Source organism: Lepisosteus platostomus, chromosome 12 (assembly GCF_059453375.1).
Source record: "Lepisosteus platostomus isolate fLepPlt1 chromosome 12, fLepPlt1.hap1, whole genome shotgun sequence".
NCBI lineage: Eukaryota > Metazoa > Chordata > Actinopteri > Semionotiformes > Lepisosteidae > Lepisosteus > Lepisosteus platostomus.
This window is the reverse complement of record NC_142622.1, coordinates 6,618,220-6,636,111: the sequence shown is the minus strand read 5'-3', so window position 1 is coordinate 6,636,111 and position 17,892 is coordinate 6,618,220. Positions and strand designations below refer to the sequence as shown.

The 17,892-nt window shown below is 40.3% G+C and overlaps 2 protein-coding genes across 2 annotated transcripts; one reads left to right on the top strand and one right to left on the bottom strand.

Moving 5' to 3' along the window:
• The first annotated feature begins 307 nt into the window (after nt 1-307).
• rpp38 (ribonuclease P/MRP 38 subunit) lies at nt 308-3,038 on the top strand. Its single transcript, XM_088600635.1, has 2 exons — nt 308-587; nt 1,260-3,038. The coding sequence occupies exon 2, from the start codon at nt 1,278-1,280 to the stop codon at nt 2,121-2,123; it is 846 nt and encodes a 281-aa protein (XP_088456761.1). The 5' UTR covers nt 308-587; nt 1,260-1,277; the 3' UTR covers nt 2,124-3,038.
• Nucleotides 2,866-17,226, bottom strand: nmt2 (N-myristoyltransferase 2). Its single transcript, XM_088600627.1, has 13 exons — nt 17,087-17,226; nt 16,873-17,007; nt 14,098-14,215; nt 13,122-13,266; nt 11,747-11,865; nt 10,956-11,047; nt 9,355-9,471; nt 8,761-8,931; nt 7,833-7,941; nt 7,115-7,285; nt 6,001-6,168; nt 5,687-5,824; nt 2,866-4,783 (listed from the first exon to the last, which is right to left on the bottom strand). Exons 2-13 carry the CDS (start codon nt 16,983-16,985, stop codon nt 4,763-4,765), a joined length of 1,482 nt encoding a protein of 493 aa, XP_088456753.1. The 5' UTR covers nt 16,986-17,007; nt 17,087-17,226; the 3' UTR covers nt 2,866-4,762.
• Between the last annotated feature and the right edge of the window lie 666 nt (nt 17,227-17,892).

Below are 17,892 nucleotides of genomic sequence, written 5' to 3'. Positions count from 1 at the left end.
TTAAATGAAACTCAACCTATACAGGTATGTTTTCCGTTACCCAATATAAATTAATTGGGGGGGAAAAATCAATTATTGGCGTGGGGCTCGCGGTGGGACTGACAGGGCGTCTACTGTAGTTGATCGCCGGTTACTGAAATGTCCCCAGCGTGCCTGTACCTTTTTGACCCCATCGGCTGTAAAACGTCCCGCACAGTTGTTCGGGAACAGGGGCACTGCTGCAGGTGCGGCGTGGAAATACTGCGCGGTCTCCAGCAGGTCTGGCTTTCTCGGCACCCCAGAGCACGTTTCTCTGAGAACCAGGCGAGATAGCTGTAGCTCTCCGCTGTGACTGCGTTAACACACAATAATTAGATACTGTTAATTTGAAGTGAGTTTCCCCACCTCTGATTTGATTTAAAAACAAAAGTCCGCGGTTAAAAAAAAAAAGCATATATGGCTTTTTAGGACACCCTATCATTTTGCGGGCATACAAACGGTAGCGCACAGGAGAACAATAAAGTTATTCAAACCAAAACAATATGGCTGCGCCCTTGATGTAGGCGTGTATGTGTTCGCGGCTGTAATTTTTATTCGCGTAGGAGAGTGTAAGTAAACGGTTTTCATTTTCTAAGTGTTTATTTGTTTGTCTTTACCAATATGTTTGATAACAGCGTTAGGGGGTTAAATATATTTCTTCAAATCAGTAAGAAAACTATCAGACCAGAAACGGCTCTGCATCACGGTGTTGGCAAAGATCAGGTTCACCTTAAAATTCCGCGAGGTTCATTGAGAGTCACTATTTTCTTCACGATATCGTGTCTTTATTTTTTACGAGAAATGCATAAAGTAAAGGAAAAATTCCCTACGTATCTTCGTTAGTAAGTTACGTTTGGGGATAGATATCTGTAAGTAGTCGTGTAATTTACATTTTTAAACTGAAGTGGTTGTAACTAGTAACTTACATATGTGTCCTTTACGACTGTTAAGAAGTGGAGAGCTGTGAACAAGTTTTGAATCGTGTAAAACCTGCGCTCAATAATACTGCAGTTCACGCCTGTCACGTGTTTTAAATCCGAGAATGTTTTTTTTAGACAAATTACACTGCTCTAGCTTGCGATTTTGAGCAAATGCTGTGGCCAGTCCTCTCATCGCAAACAGCAGTACAAGGAAAAGAAATGATGATACTTGATTCTTTTCTATAACAGTTTAAAAGAGAGTGAGATACGGGCATCAGTCAGCTGCTCTTACACTGTTCTGTTTCCTTTGATTTGTTTTAGCATTTCCTGACGTTAACAATGTCGACAGCAGGCAAAGGAATACGTAAGAAAAAACCCGTCCCTGCTAAAACCTCTCTCAATAACCCTTACACCTTGCAATGGAGCCCGCTGGGGGGAGAAGACATGCATTTTGTTCTACAAGTCCTGCAGGAGAAGTTCAAGAAGCTTGGGCTGCAGAAGAAAGAGGAGGCTAGGAAGATACGGAAGTGGCGCAAAAAAAAGCCAAAGCCCAGTACCGAAAAGCCTGTCACCGAACCTCCCCTGAAAGCAGAGGGAGAGATTGCCGGTCCTCCAGATTTTAAGCAGCAAGGATGGACTGATCCTGCTCTTAGACAACAGCTTGCAATAGGCATCAATGAAGTAACCAGGGCCTTGGAGAGGAATGAGCTTTGCTTGGTGCTGGTTTGCAAGTCTGCCAAGCCCAACCACATGACCAATCACCTGATTCCACTCAGCGAGACCAGGGCAGTGCCAGCTTGTCAGGTGCCCCGTCTCAGCGAGAACATAGCCTCCCTTCTAGGCCTGAAGTGCATCCTTGCCCTGGGCTTCAAGAGGGACTCGGAGACCTTTGGCGACGAAGTCAGAGCCATAACTCCAAAAGTACCTCCGTTCCAGGTGTCGTGGATTCCAGCTCGAGCCGAGACGAAGGCTGCCGCGGAGCGGGCCGCCTCCGGGGAGCGCGCGGAGAGCGAACCCGCCACCAGCCGGAAACGGAAGGTCGATGTGTGCAGCCCAGAGGTGGAGGAGCAGCTTGGGACCACTACGCTGGCATCCCTACAACCTCTTAAAATAAGAAAAGTGATTCCCAATCCTAATAAGACTCGCAAGCCGAAGCGGAAAACCAGTCAGAAGCTAAAGGGCTAGAAGTGAGCTTTTGGGGCATTATTGTCCAAATTCAGGCTGAATGCCAATGTCTGCCATGTTTGGAACAACTGTAAAAGCTGGTGATTTCCGAGTTAAGAATGAAACAGAGGAGACCCTGATTGAGGAAACTACTTTGGTGGCTGCAAACGGGAGCAAAAAGATTTCAGTGTTGTTTACAAGACTTCAAATTTTAGACTTATCTCAAATAATATTTTACTGCTTTCTGTTGGCCATGGGGTAAACATAGTGGGCAGCTCTGGTCCTTGGGTATCTTGTGAGATGTTTAGATAGGGAATGCACCATCCGACAAAAGCTGCAGTGTAGGTTGTGTATGTTATTCCCTTACATGTACATAACTCTACATTTGACACTTCTTCTCTGTATGCAGGGCAGCCTTTTACAGCAGTTTAGTTTGAAATGTATTTGCCAGCAACCAAGTTTTGAAACATTTGTTTCAACTACACCTTCAGGTTTGGTTCACTTTGAATTTTTCAGCTAAGAAGAAATGCTGTTTTTTATCATACTTTCCTTATAAAATGGTTAAGGTCACCTACATTTCAGATGGCATCTATATGCATATTAGATATGCTAACCATTACTGTATAAAACATAAAAAAAAACATTTTCCCACAAGTGAATAGCAAATATTCATAAAGAGAATGTGCTGTATCACTTACAGTGTTGAAATGTTTTATTATTTTTGTCCATTGGTACGATATATACTCACCACAGAAAAAAGACCTTTAAGGTTTGGATGAATTTATTCAATCAAATATCCATGCTGGTAAACCTTAACATGTATTTCAAACAATAAGTTATCTGGATGATAGTCATGTTAAACGGTGCTGGTTCGTGCCCTTCAGTTCTTTCACAAATTGTTACTGGCTTTAATAAAATAAGTTTTCCGTAAAATAACCTGCTGCTTCTCATTTAAAATATTGAAGCACTTTGGGTTTTGTGCTCCACTGGGCGCAATCAAATTAATCCCAAAGACTTCCAAATAGATTTCAAAATATTTTTACAGATTCAAGCAAATTTGAATGTTAGGATTCATAAAGCAAACAAAAGCAATAAACACTTTTCTCCCCCCCTACCACCCCAGATCAAACAAACAGGAACACAGATGTCCACATTTTTAAAGGCTGCCATGGTGTAAGATGTTATCAGTACAGAATATATTCATTTAAAATCCTGAAGGAAGCCCTGCTCATACAACAGAGCAGCTTTCCTGGTCTCAGAAGTCGTTTTATGGCATAGAACTTTGAGACAGCCTGAGACACAGCACATTTTCACAAAACCACTTCAATCACGTTTAAAGCAGATCTTCAAGTAAAAAGCAATCTGAATCAGAATTAAAGGGACATCAAAGGCTGCTGCAGCAAGCTAGAATACTCATTCATTCAGATGAGGGGCATTCTCATATTTTGATTTGTAAAAAAAACCAAGATCAATAAAAAATTACTACTGAAGACCTTTTTCAAGGACAGGTAATTGTAGGAACTGAAAATACCTATAACAGGTACTTCAAAGAAAACGAAAACAGGAAGGAATAGGTAGATTTGTGATAGGACACTGCATTACGTGGTTTTCAATATAATGAGGACATAGCATTATGCTTGTTGAACAATAATTACTTATTTCTTTTAAATATGAAAAACATTTTAATTAATCAAAATCAAATGTGAAAATTACCCTCTGTGATGGGTCTGTCAGCAAATGGGTATTACCATACTGGATACTGTATATTGGAAATAAAATGCAATTTCTAAATATCACAACTTTTGTATACTACAGTGCTTAAAATGTGTCTGCTCCATGCAAACACAAAGTAGTACAGTCCCAGGTTACCATAAATATTTATCATTTAAAATGGGGTAGAAATGTTAAGAACTGTCTTCGGTTGTTCTCAAATTACCTACTACTCCACTCAAAAACAGAAAATTCACAAGCTTTGAAAAAAGCATCTGAAAGTTAAAGGATTCTTGGCTCATAAGGATCTAGAACACAGGCAATACATTCTTATGCAACTGTACAAAATCCCACTCTTCTCATATTTACTCCTCATTTAAACTCCAAAGTCCATGACATTAAAGGTAGTTAGGAAAAAACTTTGGATATCAGTTTTCAATAAAACCCACAAAACATCAACAAATATCAAGCTGGCATTAAACTAGGAATCAGTAACAATTTCTCCTTCAAACATAGACCATTGCACCTCTGTCGTACAAAAAGAATGACAAAACAGCTTTGTTTTTCTTAAAAAAAACCTCCTGACACTGATAAGGAGTATGCAAGTGTGCGTGTATATCTGTCTATGTGATTTTAAGACAATGAAAGAAACTCCCATTTCTTTACCGGATGGACAAAATATATTTATGAAATTCAGTCTCAAGCAGTCTGTATGGTTTCACATTCAGGATGTAAATGGTTGAAAGACATCACTTCTACGTGATCTGAAACAACGTTCTCATGTTAAATAAGCGAGACCTAGGAGAACAATTTGAAGTGATGGTTTCCATTCACTTGATTGTTTCAGGTTTGCGAGCTTCTTCCTCGAAGCAAATCCACGTTCAGAGATCAGATGTTAAAGTATATCTCCGGTTCACGCTGTTGTTGAGTAGCAACTCTAAACAAACAGGTTACTGTAGTACAAGACCGACCTGGAAGAGAAAAGCCATCTTTCACTATGATGGAATCTACAACAGTTCCAAAATTATAAACATTACATATGTTTATATTTCACATTAGATCATTTCAAAAAAGTCCTACTTTAAATTTCACCCCTTTCATTATATGGAAGACGTCTGTCAATACAGGTATGGGAATTTACAGTGTGCCCTCCAGTCTGAACTGAAAAGCATTTGAGAACAATTGTACTTCTATGTATTCCAGGGCAGGAGGTGTTTAACACTGATAATATCAGGTATAAGGTGATCATGCCTGGTATTAATAGTCGCCTATACTGGTGCCAACTCTTTAAATTCTGACATTTACCAAGTGGTTGATTAAAATATGCTATGTCTCTTAAAAACAGATAACTCAATCTATCTTTATTCATTAAAAGATAAATGAAACCAGGCTTTGAGGTTTGCAAAACTTTAAATATGAAATTGTTTGTCAAAACAAACAAAGCCTCATTCCAGAACTTGCTTTGTAACAAATTCTGATAAGCCTGTATTTTATTCTATCTTGACAGTAAAGTGCATTAAACCTGATATTTCAGTTGGAACTCAATCTTATTATGAAGTTTTATCTGTAGCAGCTTACAGTTAAGACAGCTGGCCATCCTCTTTGTCTTACCTGAGTGAAGTACCTCACTCAAGGAAACAATAGCAGTGTCTTACTCAAGATTTTGACCCACAACCTCCCAGTGAAAAGACCAGAACCCAATCCACTCAATTCTGGACATTAGCTTTTTAAGTCCTACACACTGTAAATTTAGTCTTTATTCCTAATGCACTGCAACTGGACAACTGCTACAAAATGTCATCCATTTTGCACTAATCAATACCTGCATAGAGGAACGGGCTCTGCGGTCTTACTTACTCTTAAGTCTAACTTACCTTTTCTGGGTCCATTGGAGGACACTTCCAGTTGTACAAATAATACTGCAAATTGCCATCCCCTATACCAAATTTCAGCTTTTCGAGGAATGTCTTGTTCTCCATTAAATCCAGTGCATTGAACACATCAAACCCTTTCTGTTGAAATAAAAAGAAAATCAGAGAATATCATGTAGTATTAGGATACCAGTGGCATTACTGCATGAGTTTAACTGTTTGGCACTGGGCTCTATATAAGGGTGGTTGTGTTAGCCTCCACACCACTCTTAAAGACACATGGAAACATCTGGTGAGAGGATCAAACTGTGGCGTACCAGTTTTGCAAGGATGAGAGCATCGTTGATCAGGTCCATGAGAGGTGTTCCTGTGTGCACATTGTAGAAGGAGTAAGCTGCCTTTAGGCTCTTGTGAATAGGATGATGCATAACTGTAGAGGGAAGGGTATAGAAGCTGGTGAAGTCCGTTAATACACCTCCAGGGCCCTGTGAACAAGAGAAAGGGGCAGCTTCAGCCTTCTGAATAGATTCGCATTGTGGAAGCACAGTCCTCTGTGCTACAGAGGATACATAAAAAAGATTCACACCGATAGCACCGCATGCATCTGTGGTACTGTAAGTCTTGAACTTTCCCCACCTGAAACAGAATTCAACCGCATCTTAAGGAAGCAATCTCAGAAAAGTTGTACCCAGAATCAAAGCATATGTCAGAAGTTTTTAAGGGGTCTCGAGTGGCTCAACCGATAGAAATGCTCGCCTGAGCGCAGGCTGAGCTGTATGATCCAGAAATGCGGGTTCGAGCCTTGGTCATATCACTGGCTAGCTGTGGCTGTGATTCTTCTGGCTGAGTGCTGCCCAGGATAAGGTGCGATTTATTGGCCAGGGCTGTCTGCTCTCAGTTCATGTTGTCTCCCAGACACTTGCTGGCTTGTGATGCTGTCAGCGAGGGGGACACCTCTCCTCCAATCATCAACGAACAGGGCCATTGACATATTAAAAGATGAGCTGCTCAAAGGCGGACTTGATCGAGAAATCTGGCCACACTTTCGAATTCCTCCATGAGATGCAAGAAACACAAAACTAGCTATTCCATTGGCCACTTATTTTGTGAAAATAAGTCTTTGAGTATTAGATACATGAAGGCACTATGTGGATTGGAGAAAAAATACCTGGAACAGCAAGATGCCTCAATATAACTCTGTAGTGGCCATTAGATAAGTCAAAATGACCCCCCTGTTTTAAAAGCTGTGAAATAAAGATACTGTATAATATTTTTTTTGTGTTTAAAAAGTTGTAGAAGTATTTATTTAAAGGACCATTTCGAAATGAATACACTGCAACAATATCTTTAGAAATGCAGCTCTATGTGTTGGGCAGCAATTAGACAATAGTTACAGAGCCTACTGCAGCAGAATTTGCACTAAATTCTTACCTCCACTACGTAAGTATCTATAATGTTCTCTTGTGGTAAGAACCAGTGCAATACCTCTTCTTCATCCATAACTGGCCCTAAATGAAACTGCTGCAGGTAGTTTTCAAGCAGCTGTTGGACTTGTTTAACATCTTTCTTCTCCATCGCTCGTAAACCAGCAGTTTTGGTAGCCTGGAAGCGAGAAAAACCTTAACTGGGAAGTTTAGCTAAGTGAAATTCAGTGTTTAACAAGTACAATAATTAGAGTATCAAAAAAGCATAAAACACTGCGTGGTGTCCTTCAGTTCATTAAAAATGTAAAATGTTATTACAATTTAAAGTAAGCAATGTCACAAAACTAAAAATTAAAACAAAAAATTAGAACTGTAAACTAAAAATTAAGTGATTTTTTTTCTGTAAATCCTATATATGCATGTCATTAAGAGGGAACACTTTAAGAAAAGTATAGTCTACATATAGTTTAATATTAAGTCTGGTGAAAAATCAATAAAGCAAGATTGGAAACAATAAGACTGACTTCTTAAGAGAATGATGTGATTGCGGTGATGCATGGTTAAGAGGGAACTTCAATACACTTCCTAAAGTAGACTCTTAGTGTACTAAACGTTTACGTTTTTATGTTGTCTATTTTTCTTGTTCAATTAAAAATATAAACAACATAAATAAATGTGATGGAAAAACACCACGGAGCAGGGAGTGAAAAGGAAAAAAAACATACGTCTGGTAACCTGTAGAGCTTCATGGTTCTCTGCAATGTCATATTTCTGCTCAAATGGGAGAACTTGACTTCTACTAGTTTCCTTGGGTTTAGAGATCGATGCCAATACCTGTGCACAGAACAGACAGCTTTAAGCAGAAAAAGAGATACGAGGCTTGAAATCTTTTTGGAAAGCTCCTTATTTCTCCAGTAAGATGAATAACTTAAAACCACCTATGGTTACGGGCTTTACAAAAAGGCCATCATTCAGACGAACAAAAAGAGTGCAATGTGAAGCATTAGTATATCATTTTATCAACCTGTCTATTATCCCTCCCACACACAATTCCTCCGTAGAACATTCAGTTCGACGACAAGTGTCTGAACTGTAAAGCGTCTCCTTGGTAACGGTGACCAACCGAGAACAGGTCGCGGTCTATGATTACAGGTTCGAGCCTAGGTCACGCCACTAGCCGACTGTGACTGGGATTAGCCAGCCGGGGCTCTCTCAGCGAAACAGCGACCCCTGTAGCCTCCTGGAGGTTCCTGCATGTATTAGGAGAGGAGTGGCTCGATTGTGGGCAGGGTGGAGTGGATCTTTCTACACTTCCCACAATTCCTCATTCTCACCGGTCTGAGGTCAAAACATAATAAAACACAGCTGGCTACTGGGTGGACTGAACACAAATAACTGGCGATTCAAAATGTAAGAAAGGGCTTCGCCCACTAGACACAACACTTGTGCATTCTTCCTTAGACCGTAAAAAAATTTAGTTAAATCCGGCTTGTCAATACAATACGCCGATCTCATGCTCAGTCCTGGTTTGAAAAGCTTGATTCCTTCAGGAGAGAAATAGGTGGAAACCCAGTGTCATCGCTTAATATGAAGTGACAAAGGCTCCCCGACGCGGGAAAATTCCTACAAGGCCCATTGGTGACAGTGCCTCACCTGCAGGTGGAGACTGGCTTAGGAAGCACGACTCCTGCGGTGTACACCGCTTGGAATATCCCCTCCAGGTTCACTCTCCGAGTAATCTCCCGGATCAGCACGGGGGCCACGCGCTTCGATCGCAGCTTCTTGTGAACACACAGGAAATTGATCTCCACCATCTTCTTCACACTGGGGGGGGGAGAAAAGGCACAGTTCCTACAGTTCTGACATGTCCACTCCAGTTACCCGTCTTATCGATCAGCCTCAGAGCTTCCATGCAGTGCAGCCAAAAAAAGTGCTCTATTTTTAATTTTTCTCATAAAAATGACCCACGATTTCTCTAAGTAGATGACTTTCATTAAAAGGTCCTTGAGGCTAACTGTGACCCATTATTCTGTTCTGATCTTAGACTACACGCTGTAATTGAGAGCTCAGGTAATAAAGCTAAAACAAAAACACGGCGAAGTTGCCATGGATACACAAAGCAACAGCACCAAGATAAAACAAATGTATAATTCCTAACTGCTGCAGTATCATTCCAGAAGTACTGCAATGTCGCTCAGCTGTCTTAAGGCGATTACAGCAGAATGCTGTCAGAATAGGTTCACTCACGTGTCATAGATGCGAATATTAGCAGGAATGGCACTGATAAAACCCACTAATTTCTTGTTTGAAGAGACTCGCACACCACAATGCCACTGCGGTAACCAGCCAGGAGGACGCAGCGCCCTGCAGAGAAAGACAAACCGCAAACGCTGTCACAGAAGGAAAGACCAAAACAAAAAAATCTCAAACAAAAAAAGTGAATGCCACCAGTTCTAGTTCCAACATATGAGAACGCGCTACCAACATATTACAATATATTCACAGATAGTTATTTAAGTGCTTAAGAAGCATTTTGCAATGACCAGCTTCTCAACTAGTACAAGCCTGCAGCCTGACTGAATAAACAACACACTGAATAGATGGAAAGCACCCTTTTAGTTTAGTAATGTCCCTGAGCTCTCTGAATAAAAAACAACAACAATTAATTAGTTGAAAAGTGTCTTATATCAATCTATATATCATATATTTGTACATTATATAGAGTGTTGTGGTAAAGTATTAGGACTTAAGCACAGAGTGTGGTGGTGAAGATGACAGGTTTAGGCTCAGTGTTGTAAAAACATTATATACAGAATTTTGTATTTTACAGGGTACTTTTAACTTCCCTACAAGACGGGTATTCAACATTCTTTTTAAAAGTTAATTGCAAACAAGTATTTTACAAAATGAGGTAAAGACCTTAAGCAGTTTTAGTTTTACTGGCTTTGTAGGGCACCAGTCTAAGCACCAATGAGTCACTCGGAACACACCTATCACGGTACCTGACATCACCTTCTTCAACTATTTCAAACTATTTCAAATAAAAAGACAGATCTGAACAACTCGTATGTCATTGTTCAGACCACTTAAATACCCCCCATCTGTATTCACAGGATAAGGATGTCTGCAAGTACAGACTGCAGCTCAGCATTTTACACCACACAAATGGATTAAAAGTCAATAGCTTTAAAAGGGCAGATCAATAGCATAAACTCTTAATCTGGGCCAACCAGATTAAATTTTAATTACTTGACTCTAGCCTTGTACGTGTCATACGTTAGTCAAAATGACAATGCATGGGGAAACAAACTGCAGCGATTATGTTGTATTGAACCTGATAAGAAATTCACGTCATTGACTTCTTAGATTTTTACACGATGAATTCAATATCCTATCCACTAACTTTTTTCTTATTAAAATTTCATCCCCATCTTTCCGTGAGTGAAGAATCTTGATCAATACAAGGCATTTCACGAAAGCATGTCACAGAACCTACTGCAGAAATAAGATGCCTGAATGAGCTAGCAGTTATGTAATCTACTAAACCCGTGTCTAAATTAGTGTTACTCATGAAATCAGTGTATTAACTGCAATGGCAACGTTACAATACCCATTTAGTTCCAGAAAGGACTGTGATAACACATCACACCAGAAATCCATAAAACTTAGTATTTTCAAGGGCTCCACTAAAAGTCATGTTCTCAAAATCGAACGTGATGCCTTTTCTGTACTGTTCAGAAATCATTTAATCTCAAACCACACTTTACCCTGGTGTAACATTCAAATTTCACCATGTCAGACCAGCACAATACAAGCTGGGGTTGAAAATCTTGTGATTCAATACGTACCATTTTAGAAAATTGGGTGAGTAATCGAATCTGAACATGTTGTCATCATCTTCTACATAATTTTCATTTAGCAGCGTATACAATTCCTTCAGCTGTGAACGTGACAGTAAAATACACATTTAAGGCACATCATTATCTCACAGAGTGTTGTGGTAAAGATGACAGGTGTAGGTCTCAGTATTGTAAAAAAAGAATCAATAAAACATGAACGGTCTGCTGGGAGCAGTGGTGGTGACAGTGTTATTGAACACTCCGTCAGTGTCGCGAAGGACAAGACCAGGGCTTGTGAAACCACCAGGCTGGCTAAGCTTCATTACATATTTAATGACCCCCAACACAGAGAGACTCTCCTCTGAGCTGATGTTTCTATCTGGCTCGTCTGTTCAGGAGCTCTTTACAAACCCATTTGCTCGGGTAAAAATCAGCTGTTTGTAGAGGACACTAAAAAAATGTAAAGAATCTGATTAAAATTAATCAATTTTCTGATGGCTTTTTACCCATTCAGGGTCACGGGGGAGCTGGGGTCTATCCCAGCAAATATTAAATCAGAAATTTAAATGAATACAAATATCATTAGCCATGATCCTAAAGATTTTTTCTAAAACCCCTATCCCCCTAGTTTCTGAAACCCTAGTAAGTAATAAATCATAACACTGTTGCTTTAAACAATTTACAGATTAAACAGCCAGCAACAGGGTGTGGAATCTGATTCTTACCTGCAGAAAACTGCCAGCTGTGACACTAACAAACACCTAGAAGGCTTCTCTGTCCTGCCAAACTGCAGCACTCACCACTTCAGCATTGCTGAGGTCCAAGGTGTCCCACATAAAGCCCTGTGGCAGAGAGTATGGCTCCTGGCGAATGTTTTCCTTGTCTGGCTCAATGGGGCCGTGGGTTGTGACAACTTCATCTGAAAAATAAAATGGCTGTTAAGCACAAAAAGAGTCTTTCTTTTTTCATTTTTACAGAAGCTCAAGTTATGCAGCCTTTAGAACAAGGCAAAAATGGAAGCACAGAAGACGACTGTGGTCTGGTACTGTACATCACACCCCATCCTACGTGCAACAGATTGCAAGCCTGGGCGTTAAGCAGAACATATATGAAGTCCTGGATCACACCTGCAAGTCTCCTGCAGTGTAGTAAGCTGAGGTGACATCGTGTTCTGGGTCATATTCCGCAGCAAAGATTCTAGTTACCCCAGTGCAGGAACAGGTAACAATAAGCATGCATGCAGTTAAGCCTTCAATACATATTGCACATAGAAAAGTGAAAAAAGTAAAAATAAGCATACTTATTATGCAATTTTAGCATTTATCTCTTTTACTTCCCTGAGAATATGCTCATTTAAGTAGTTTGTGAACAATCAACATCATTGGTCCTGGATTAATGATGTATAATGAACAAAAACTTAAATAGAGGCAGTATCTTATTGGGAGGGAGCATGCAGTGTTTTTGTGTTCTTTCCTCTCATAGCTCACTGTGTTTGTTCTTAGTCACTTAGACAGTTTGTCCGTTGGCTTTGCCACTATCTTAAACACTGTTTAAAAAATGATACTACTCCAAACAAGATGGAAGAAGTCCATCAGTGGCTTGAAGGTTGCAGTATACAACACCTCACTAACTTATTAAGATCAAGAGATGTGCTAGAGGGCTTGCTTTTGCAAATGAAGTGTTGCTAGCTGTCACATGTACAGAAAATTAAAAAAACAGAACAACTTTTAACGGTTGGCACACTGGTGCAGTGGTTAGCATTGCAGCCTTGCAGTGCTGGGGTCCAGTGTTCAGTTCTGGGCCTGGGGCTGTATTTTCATGGGGTTTTTATGTTCTCCCTGTGTTCATGTGGGTTTTCTCCGGGTACTCTGGTTTCCTCACACAGCCCAACGACATACAGGTCCTGGACTGCCTTTGGTCTGTTTTGTACTGGTACTGTACTGTTTTGTACTGGTACTGGTTTTGTCCTGTCTTGTGGGAAAATCGGCCCTGGCGTGAGTGTGTGCGTCCCTGGTGACCCATCCGGTGGAGTACTATACACCAGCTCCCCCTTGTGACCCTTACTTAGAAAATGGATGGATGGAAGAGCTTTTAAAGGAAGCATTTTCCAGTTTTCTTTATTATTTATTTAGATGTATTTAAAATTACCCCAGCTGCTCTCTAGGTAAAACGTACTTAGCTTCGGGACGGGCTGAGTGTCCCAGAACTGGTACTTGTGCTTGGTGGCCTCGTCGATGCTCTTGGCTGGCCCCTGGCAGGCCGACAGCAGCTCCATGGCTCTCTGAATGTCCTGTAGTTTTTGCATTGGGATAGCAGGGTTCTGACGCAGAGAAAAACAAGAGCTGCCATTTTAATTCACTTGGCACGTGCTTCATTACCAACCTAAAAAATGTAGCCGATGGGTTATACAAAAACAAGAACAATGCCCTACCATCCCTTATATTTACCAGTGAGGAGGGAAGGTTTTAAAATAATGACACAAGCATCAACGCCTGGAGGTCTAGAGTTCAGCTCTCCATAATCAACATATCAGCGCAAGATGTTTTCCTATAAAAGCCATGTTCTTCCTTTCTACAGAATATTAAATACATAACTTTACAGTATGAACAGTCTATTTTACTGTGGATAAGAAGACACCATGCTTGTGAAGCCCACTTTCAACTCTATGAAGTTTCTTTCTGCATATAGGAACAATACACACTGTATATACCCTGCAAATAAGAAAAAACTAAGGCAAAATTAAACAAATGCTACCTAGAAATGGCCTCTGCCTCATCAGAACTTCTAGTTAACCTTACTCCAGTAAGTTTAAATAGTTTTTGCCTTCTACTTTATCTCTTGTTCCAGCTCTTTGATCTTTTTTTTCCATTCAGTTTTTTCCCCATTTAGGTCAATAATTACACAGATGAACACCATCAACAAACCCCGGTTCTCAAAAACAGTGTCCTCACAACTCCTTATGGGGATTCTTGCAAAGAGCTAATTTCACTTATCAGAGCAATTACCTATTAAGCCCACCCCCCCCAAAAAAACAAAACAAAACAAGAACTCGCACTAGGACACTTGGAAAAAAAATCTTGAACATTCAGGGCCTTTAAGCTGTCTGACTTGCCCTTGCTCTGACACTCAGAAAGATGGCCTATACAAACACCTTTATTTCCTGAGAGTCAGAGGCAGAGTCTGACTTAGTTCCTCCAGAACTGGGCTTTTCCTTCTTCCTCTTCTGCTTCTTCTTCTTCTTTTTTGCCCCCAGGTCTCCCCCTGGACTCCTGGTACAAAGACAAGTTTAGGTGAGCATAACTCCTTCTCTTCCAGAAAAAAAGAACCCCAAGCGCGTCGAAAGCATTTCACCCGAAATCCAGCCGTTTTCAAGTGCCACTCTGATGACATGCAGGACCAGAGGACTAAAAAAAATTAAGAGGACGCTCAGAACAGTAACATAAGTGTGTTTACTGCTTATGTTAAAAAAAGGTTCCCAAAACGCTGTTTAGAGAAGAAAAACTGGAGTAAGAATTTCTTCAGACAGAGCAACTGTGGAGACACTGTTCTGCAAATCGTGGACTGCTTGTATCGTCCACCAAATTAAGTTCACTTGAAATAAAAAGGAGATAAACACAAGTAAACATTCTCAAGGTCAGGAGATATCTGTGAACTGGTTGTCAGGGATGTTATAACTAGCCAAGTAGTTCTTTTGACCTTAAAAGACTTGCAAGAATATTTTCTGGTGTGACTCGGTGAAGAGATTATAGGTGTCATCATGCAGTACATCTAGGCTCTAAACCAGATATAAGTTCAGTTCAGTTTATTGTCATATGCACAAGTGCAATGAAATGCTTATTTGGATGTATGCTCCAATACAAAGACAATTAAGGAAACACCAAACACATAAACACAGAACAGCAGCAGCAACAGCAAGATAAATAACATACAACTTAAAAAAAAAACATCAGTGTGAGCCAGTGGTAGGGGTCGAGTTCGGTAATCCGACAGATATAAACAAGTATTTAAAATGTTTTTTCTTCAGAGAAATAACCAAAAGGGTTTTTTTTCCGTCTTTAGATTTTCAGTTCACATGTGGCTTTATAAATTTACATTTCTGAATCTTGTCTACTGCAATGACAGTTAAAATGTATCTACAGTATATTCATTACAGTGCTTGTGTAATTGCCCAATGTGAGAGAAAATCATGGAAGAATTTACTAGAAGTTTTTTCTTCTGGTATTATTTTAATAGGATCTAACTTCTAAAGAACAGCTGCCCAACAAAAAGAGTCATGTTTTTTGGGGGGGAAATGTAAAAAAATAAACTACGGAGAATAAATGAAAACAGGGAATGTACAGAATAATCACAGCAGCAGGACGAAAAAACTCAACCGTGTTGCAGACTGGTGTTTAAAATCGCACTAAGACTGAAATCAGAAATACTGAAAAACGCTTTAAAAACAACAATCTGTCAAATTTTACTTGAACTAGATTACTTTTTTCTTTATCCTTCACTAATTATTCTCTCATTAATCCTGCAATACAGTTCATCTCACAAGTGGTCAATCATCAACTATTGTATTGGTTTCAAGCACATGTACATCCTCTTTCCCAGTGCATGTCTTCTTTTAATACATCAGATACTGCCACAAACCCAAAATATTGTGTTGCCCACTGCTTCAGTCTTCCATCTGATTATTCTTAACAATTAAACTACGGAAGCTGGTGTTATTTTCTTGATAAGCACAAGAAACATCTAGCTGACTGCATTGCTTAAATGCTATTTTCTTACAAACGGACCGCTGCTTTCTTTTCTCTAATTTCATTTCTCAGTTATTGCACCCACACTTGAACACCATGTCCTTCATGTGGATCTTAAACAGTACCTGAAGCGATCGCGGTCATGTTCTTTCTGACCTTGAAAGAGTAACAGTTTAAACTTTTTTGTAGCATTTCTGAATTGGACTGTACGTTCCGATGTGGTTATATCAGCATAGTCCTCATTTCTCTTGTTACTTGCAAGCTTCAGTGGTTACAAGAACCGTCTTAAAAAGTCTCTTAAACCTTAGTCTTTCTGCCTTATGTTAACGGAACCCATTAAAACCATTCCCACAAGTTGTGCGTTTTTCCTGACCCGTTGTCAGCATGCGTCCCAAATATCTGCTTATACTCTATCTGGAAAAACAGAGGTGTTCAGAAGCATAAAAAGTGTGAAACACCTATAATTTGCAACATGCGAATGCAATAGAAACACATTACAGAATCGTGAGAGACGTGCTACCACCCCAATTAATTCTGTAGACACAAATTGGATGGATTGCGAGAACAGAACAGATTGCATACAACAAACCCACTTCTAGAACTGACTAGAAAATCAACATTTTTAGTCACAAATACATCATATATAGCTGTTATAGGAGTGAAGCTACGGTCTGCCTGACAACAGGCTGTACCGCTGTCCTGTCATTTCCTTTGGCGTCAGCACTGAATGAACGAGACAGAACGCACAGTCCACAACTCCCACATCGTGATGCTTACCCTGCTGAAAAACAACTTTACAAACGCAGAATATAGGTAACCAAGATCCGCGATCATCTGCAGCCTTACAATGTCAGGTGAACCTGGGAGCAGAACAGATCCACTGACAAAACACACGACAGTCTCCTAGGTTTTGAATTGCGATCTTTAAACGGTTAATTCCCATGAGCAGAAAACAATATAAATGAAAACTGTACACTCAAACCCCCCGTTTCCTAATTTCAAAGTGTCCTGAAAATTATAAATGCAAACCGAATCATTCCCTTTCAGAATTACGATGGGCCTTTGGAGAATTGCTGTGTGTGCTGCTGGGCTTTATTTTCCTACACCCCCTGGCTGTGCCAGTCCTGTTAAAGGTGCGCGGAGCTCCGCTTTGTTGTAAAAAGATTGCTTTCCTGCAACCTCACCCTTGCATGTGCTCATTTTCCTCCTCGTTATCGCCGTCAATGCCGCAAGTATCCTGATCGTCGAGCTCCAGACTCTGCTGGCTGGCTGCAGATTCGCTGTCCTCCGCCATCATGGATAGAAATGCTGAAAAAAATCTGTAATAAGGCAGACAGAGAGGAATTAAAAAAAACACACACACACAAAGAGAATAAGGACCGAAACAGCTCCCTCTACCTGGCGTCCTCCTCGGCGCTGAGAAGCAGCCGTGAGCGCAAGTGGCGAGGAGGAGCGACAGGACGCGACCGGTTACCCTCCCAGCTGTGCGAAAGGATCTCTCTCAAATCGAAGGAGCTCGGTGGCGTTTTGATTAAAACCCACAGTAGCTGTTGGCAATAAGAAAAGCAAGTAGTTTGGATTCTCCACGAAGGGTGTGGAAAGGCAGGCAGGCAACCCTTCAACTCCCGCCTTTGAAGCTTAGCCGTGTTCTCCGTTAAATTCACTGTATTTGTGCATGGTGTATTATGAAAGGCATAAAATAACAATAGTGGTAAAATATTTGATAGTACGACTACAACCGCAGGAGGCATTATATGAAAAACAGGCTAGTGATACAGCAGCTCTGTGTTGAAAATTCTTCGGAGTATTACTAGAAACTTTTTTGTTTTAGGTGGACCCCACTATATTCTGAGAGTAATTAATGAAATGAAGCGTTCTGCTGTCATTTGATAAACCTAAGCTTGTAATACTATTTGTTAACTACTGGCACGGTGTAATGTCTTAAATACTCATGTATTGTTTAACTACCCTTCGATTTCTTGAACACTCCTTCTTCCTAAAATTTGGTTTTTACAGTAAAGTAAGGCAAAGGCATCTCCTGTTCCAAGCTTGTTTTCAAACATTAAGAAAGCATTTCTACCTCAGCTTTAGTTTAGACTGTGTTGATGACCCCTGTCAGGTTTAGGGGAATAGTTAGGATACATTCATCGCTACAGAGCACTGATGACAGAGTCACTACATGTCTCTTGAATGTCAGTGAAGGG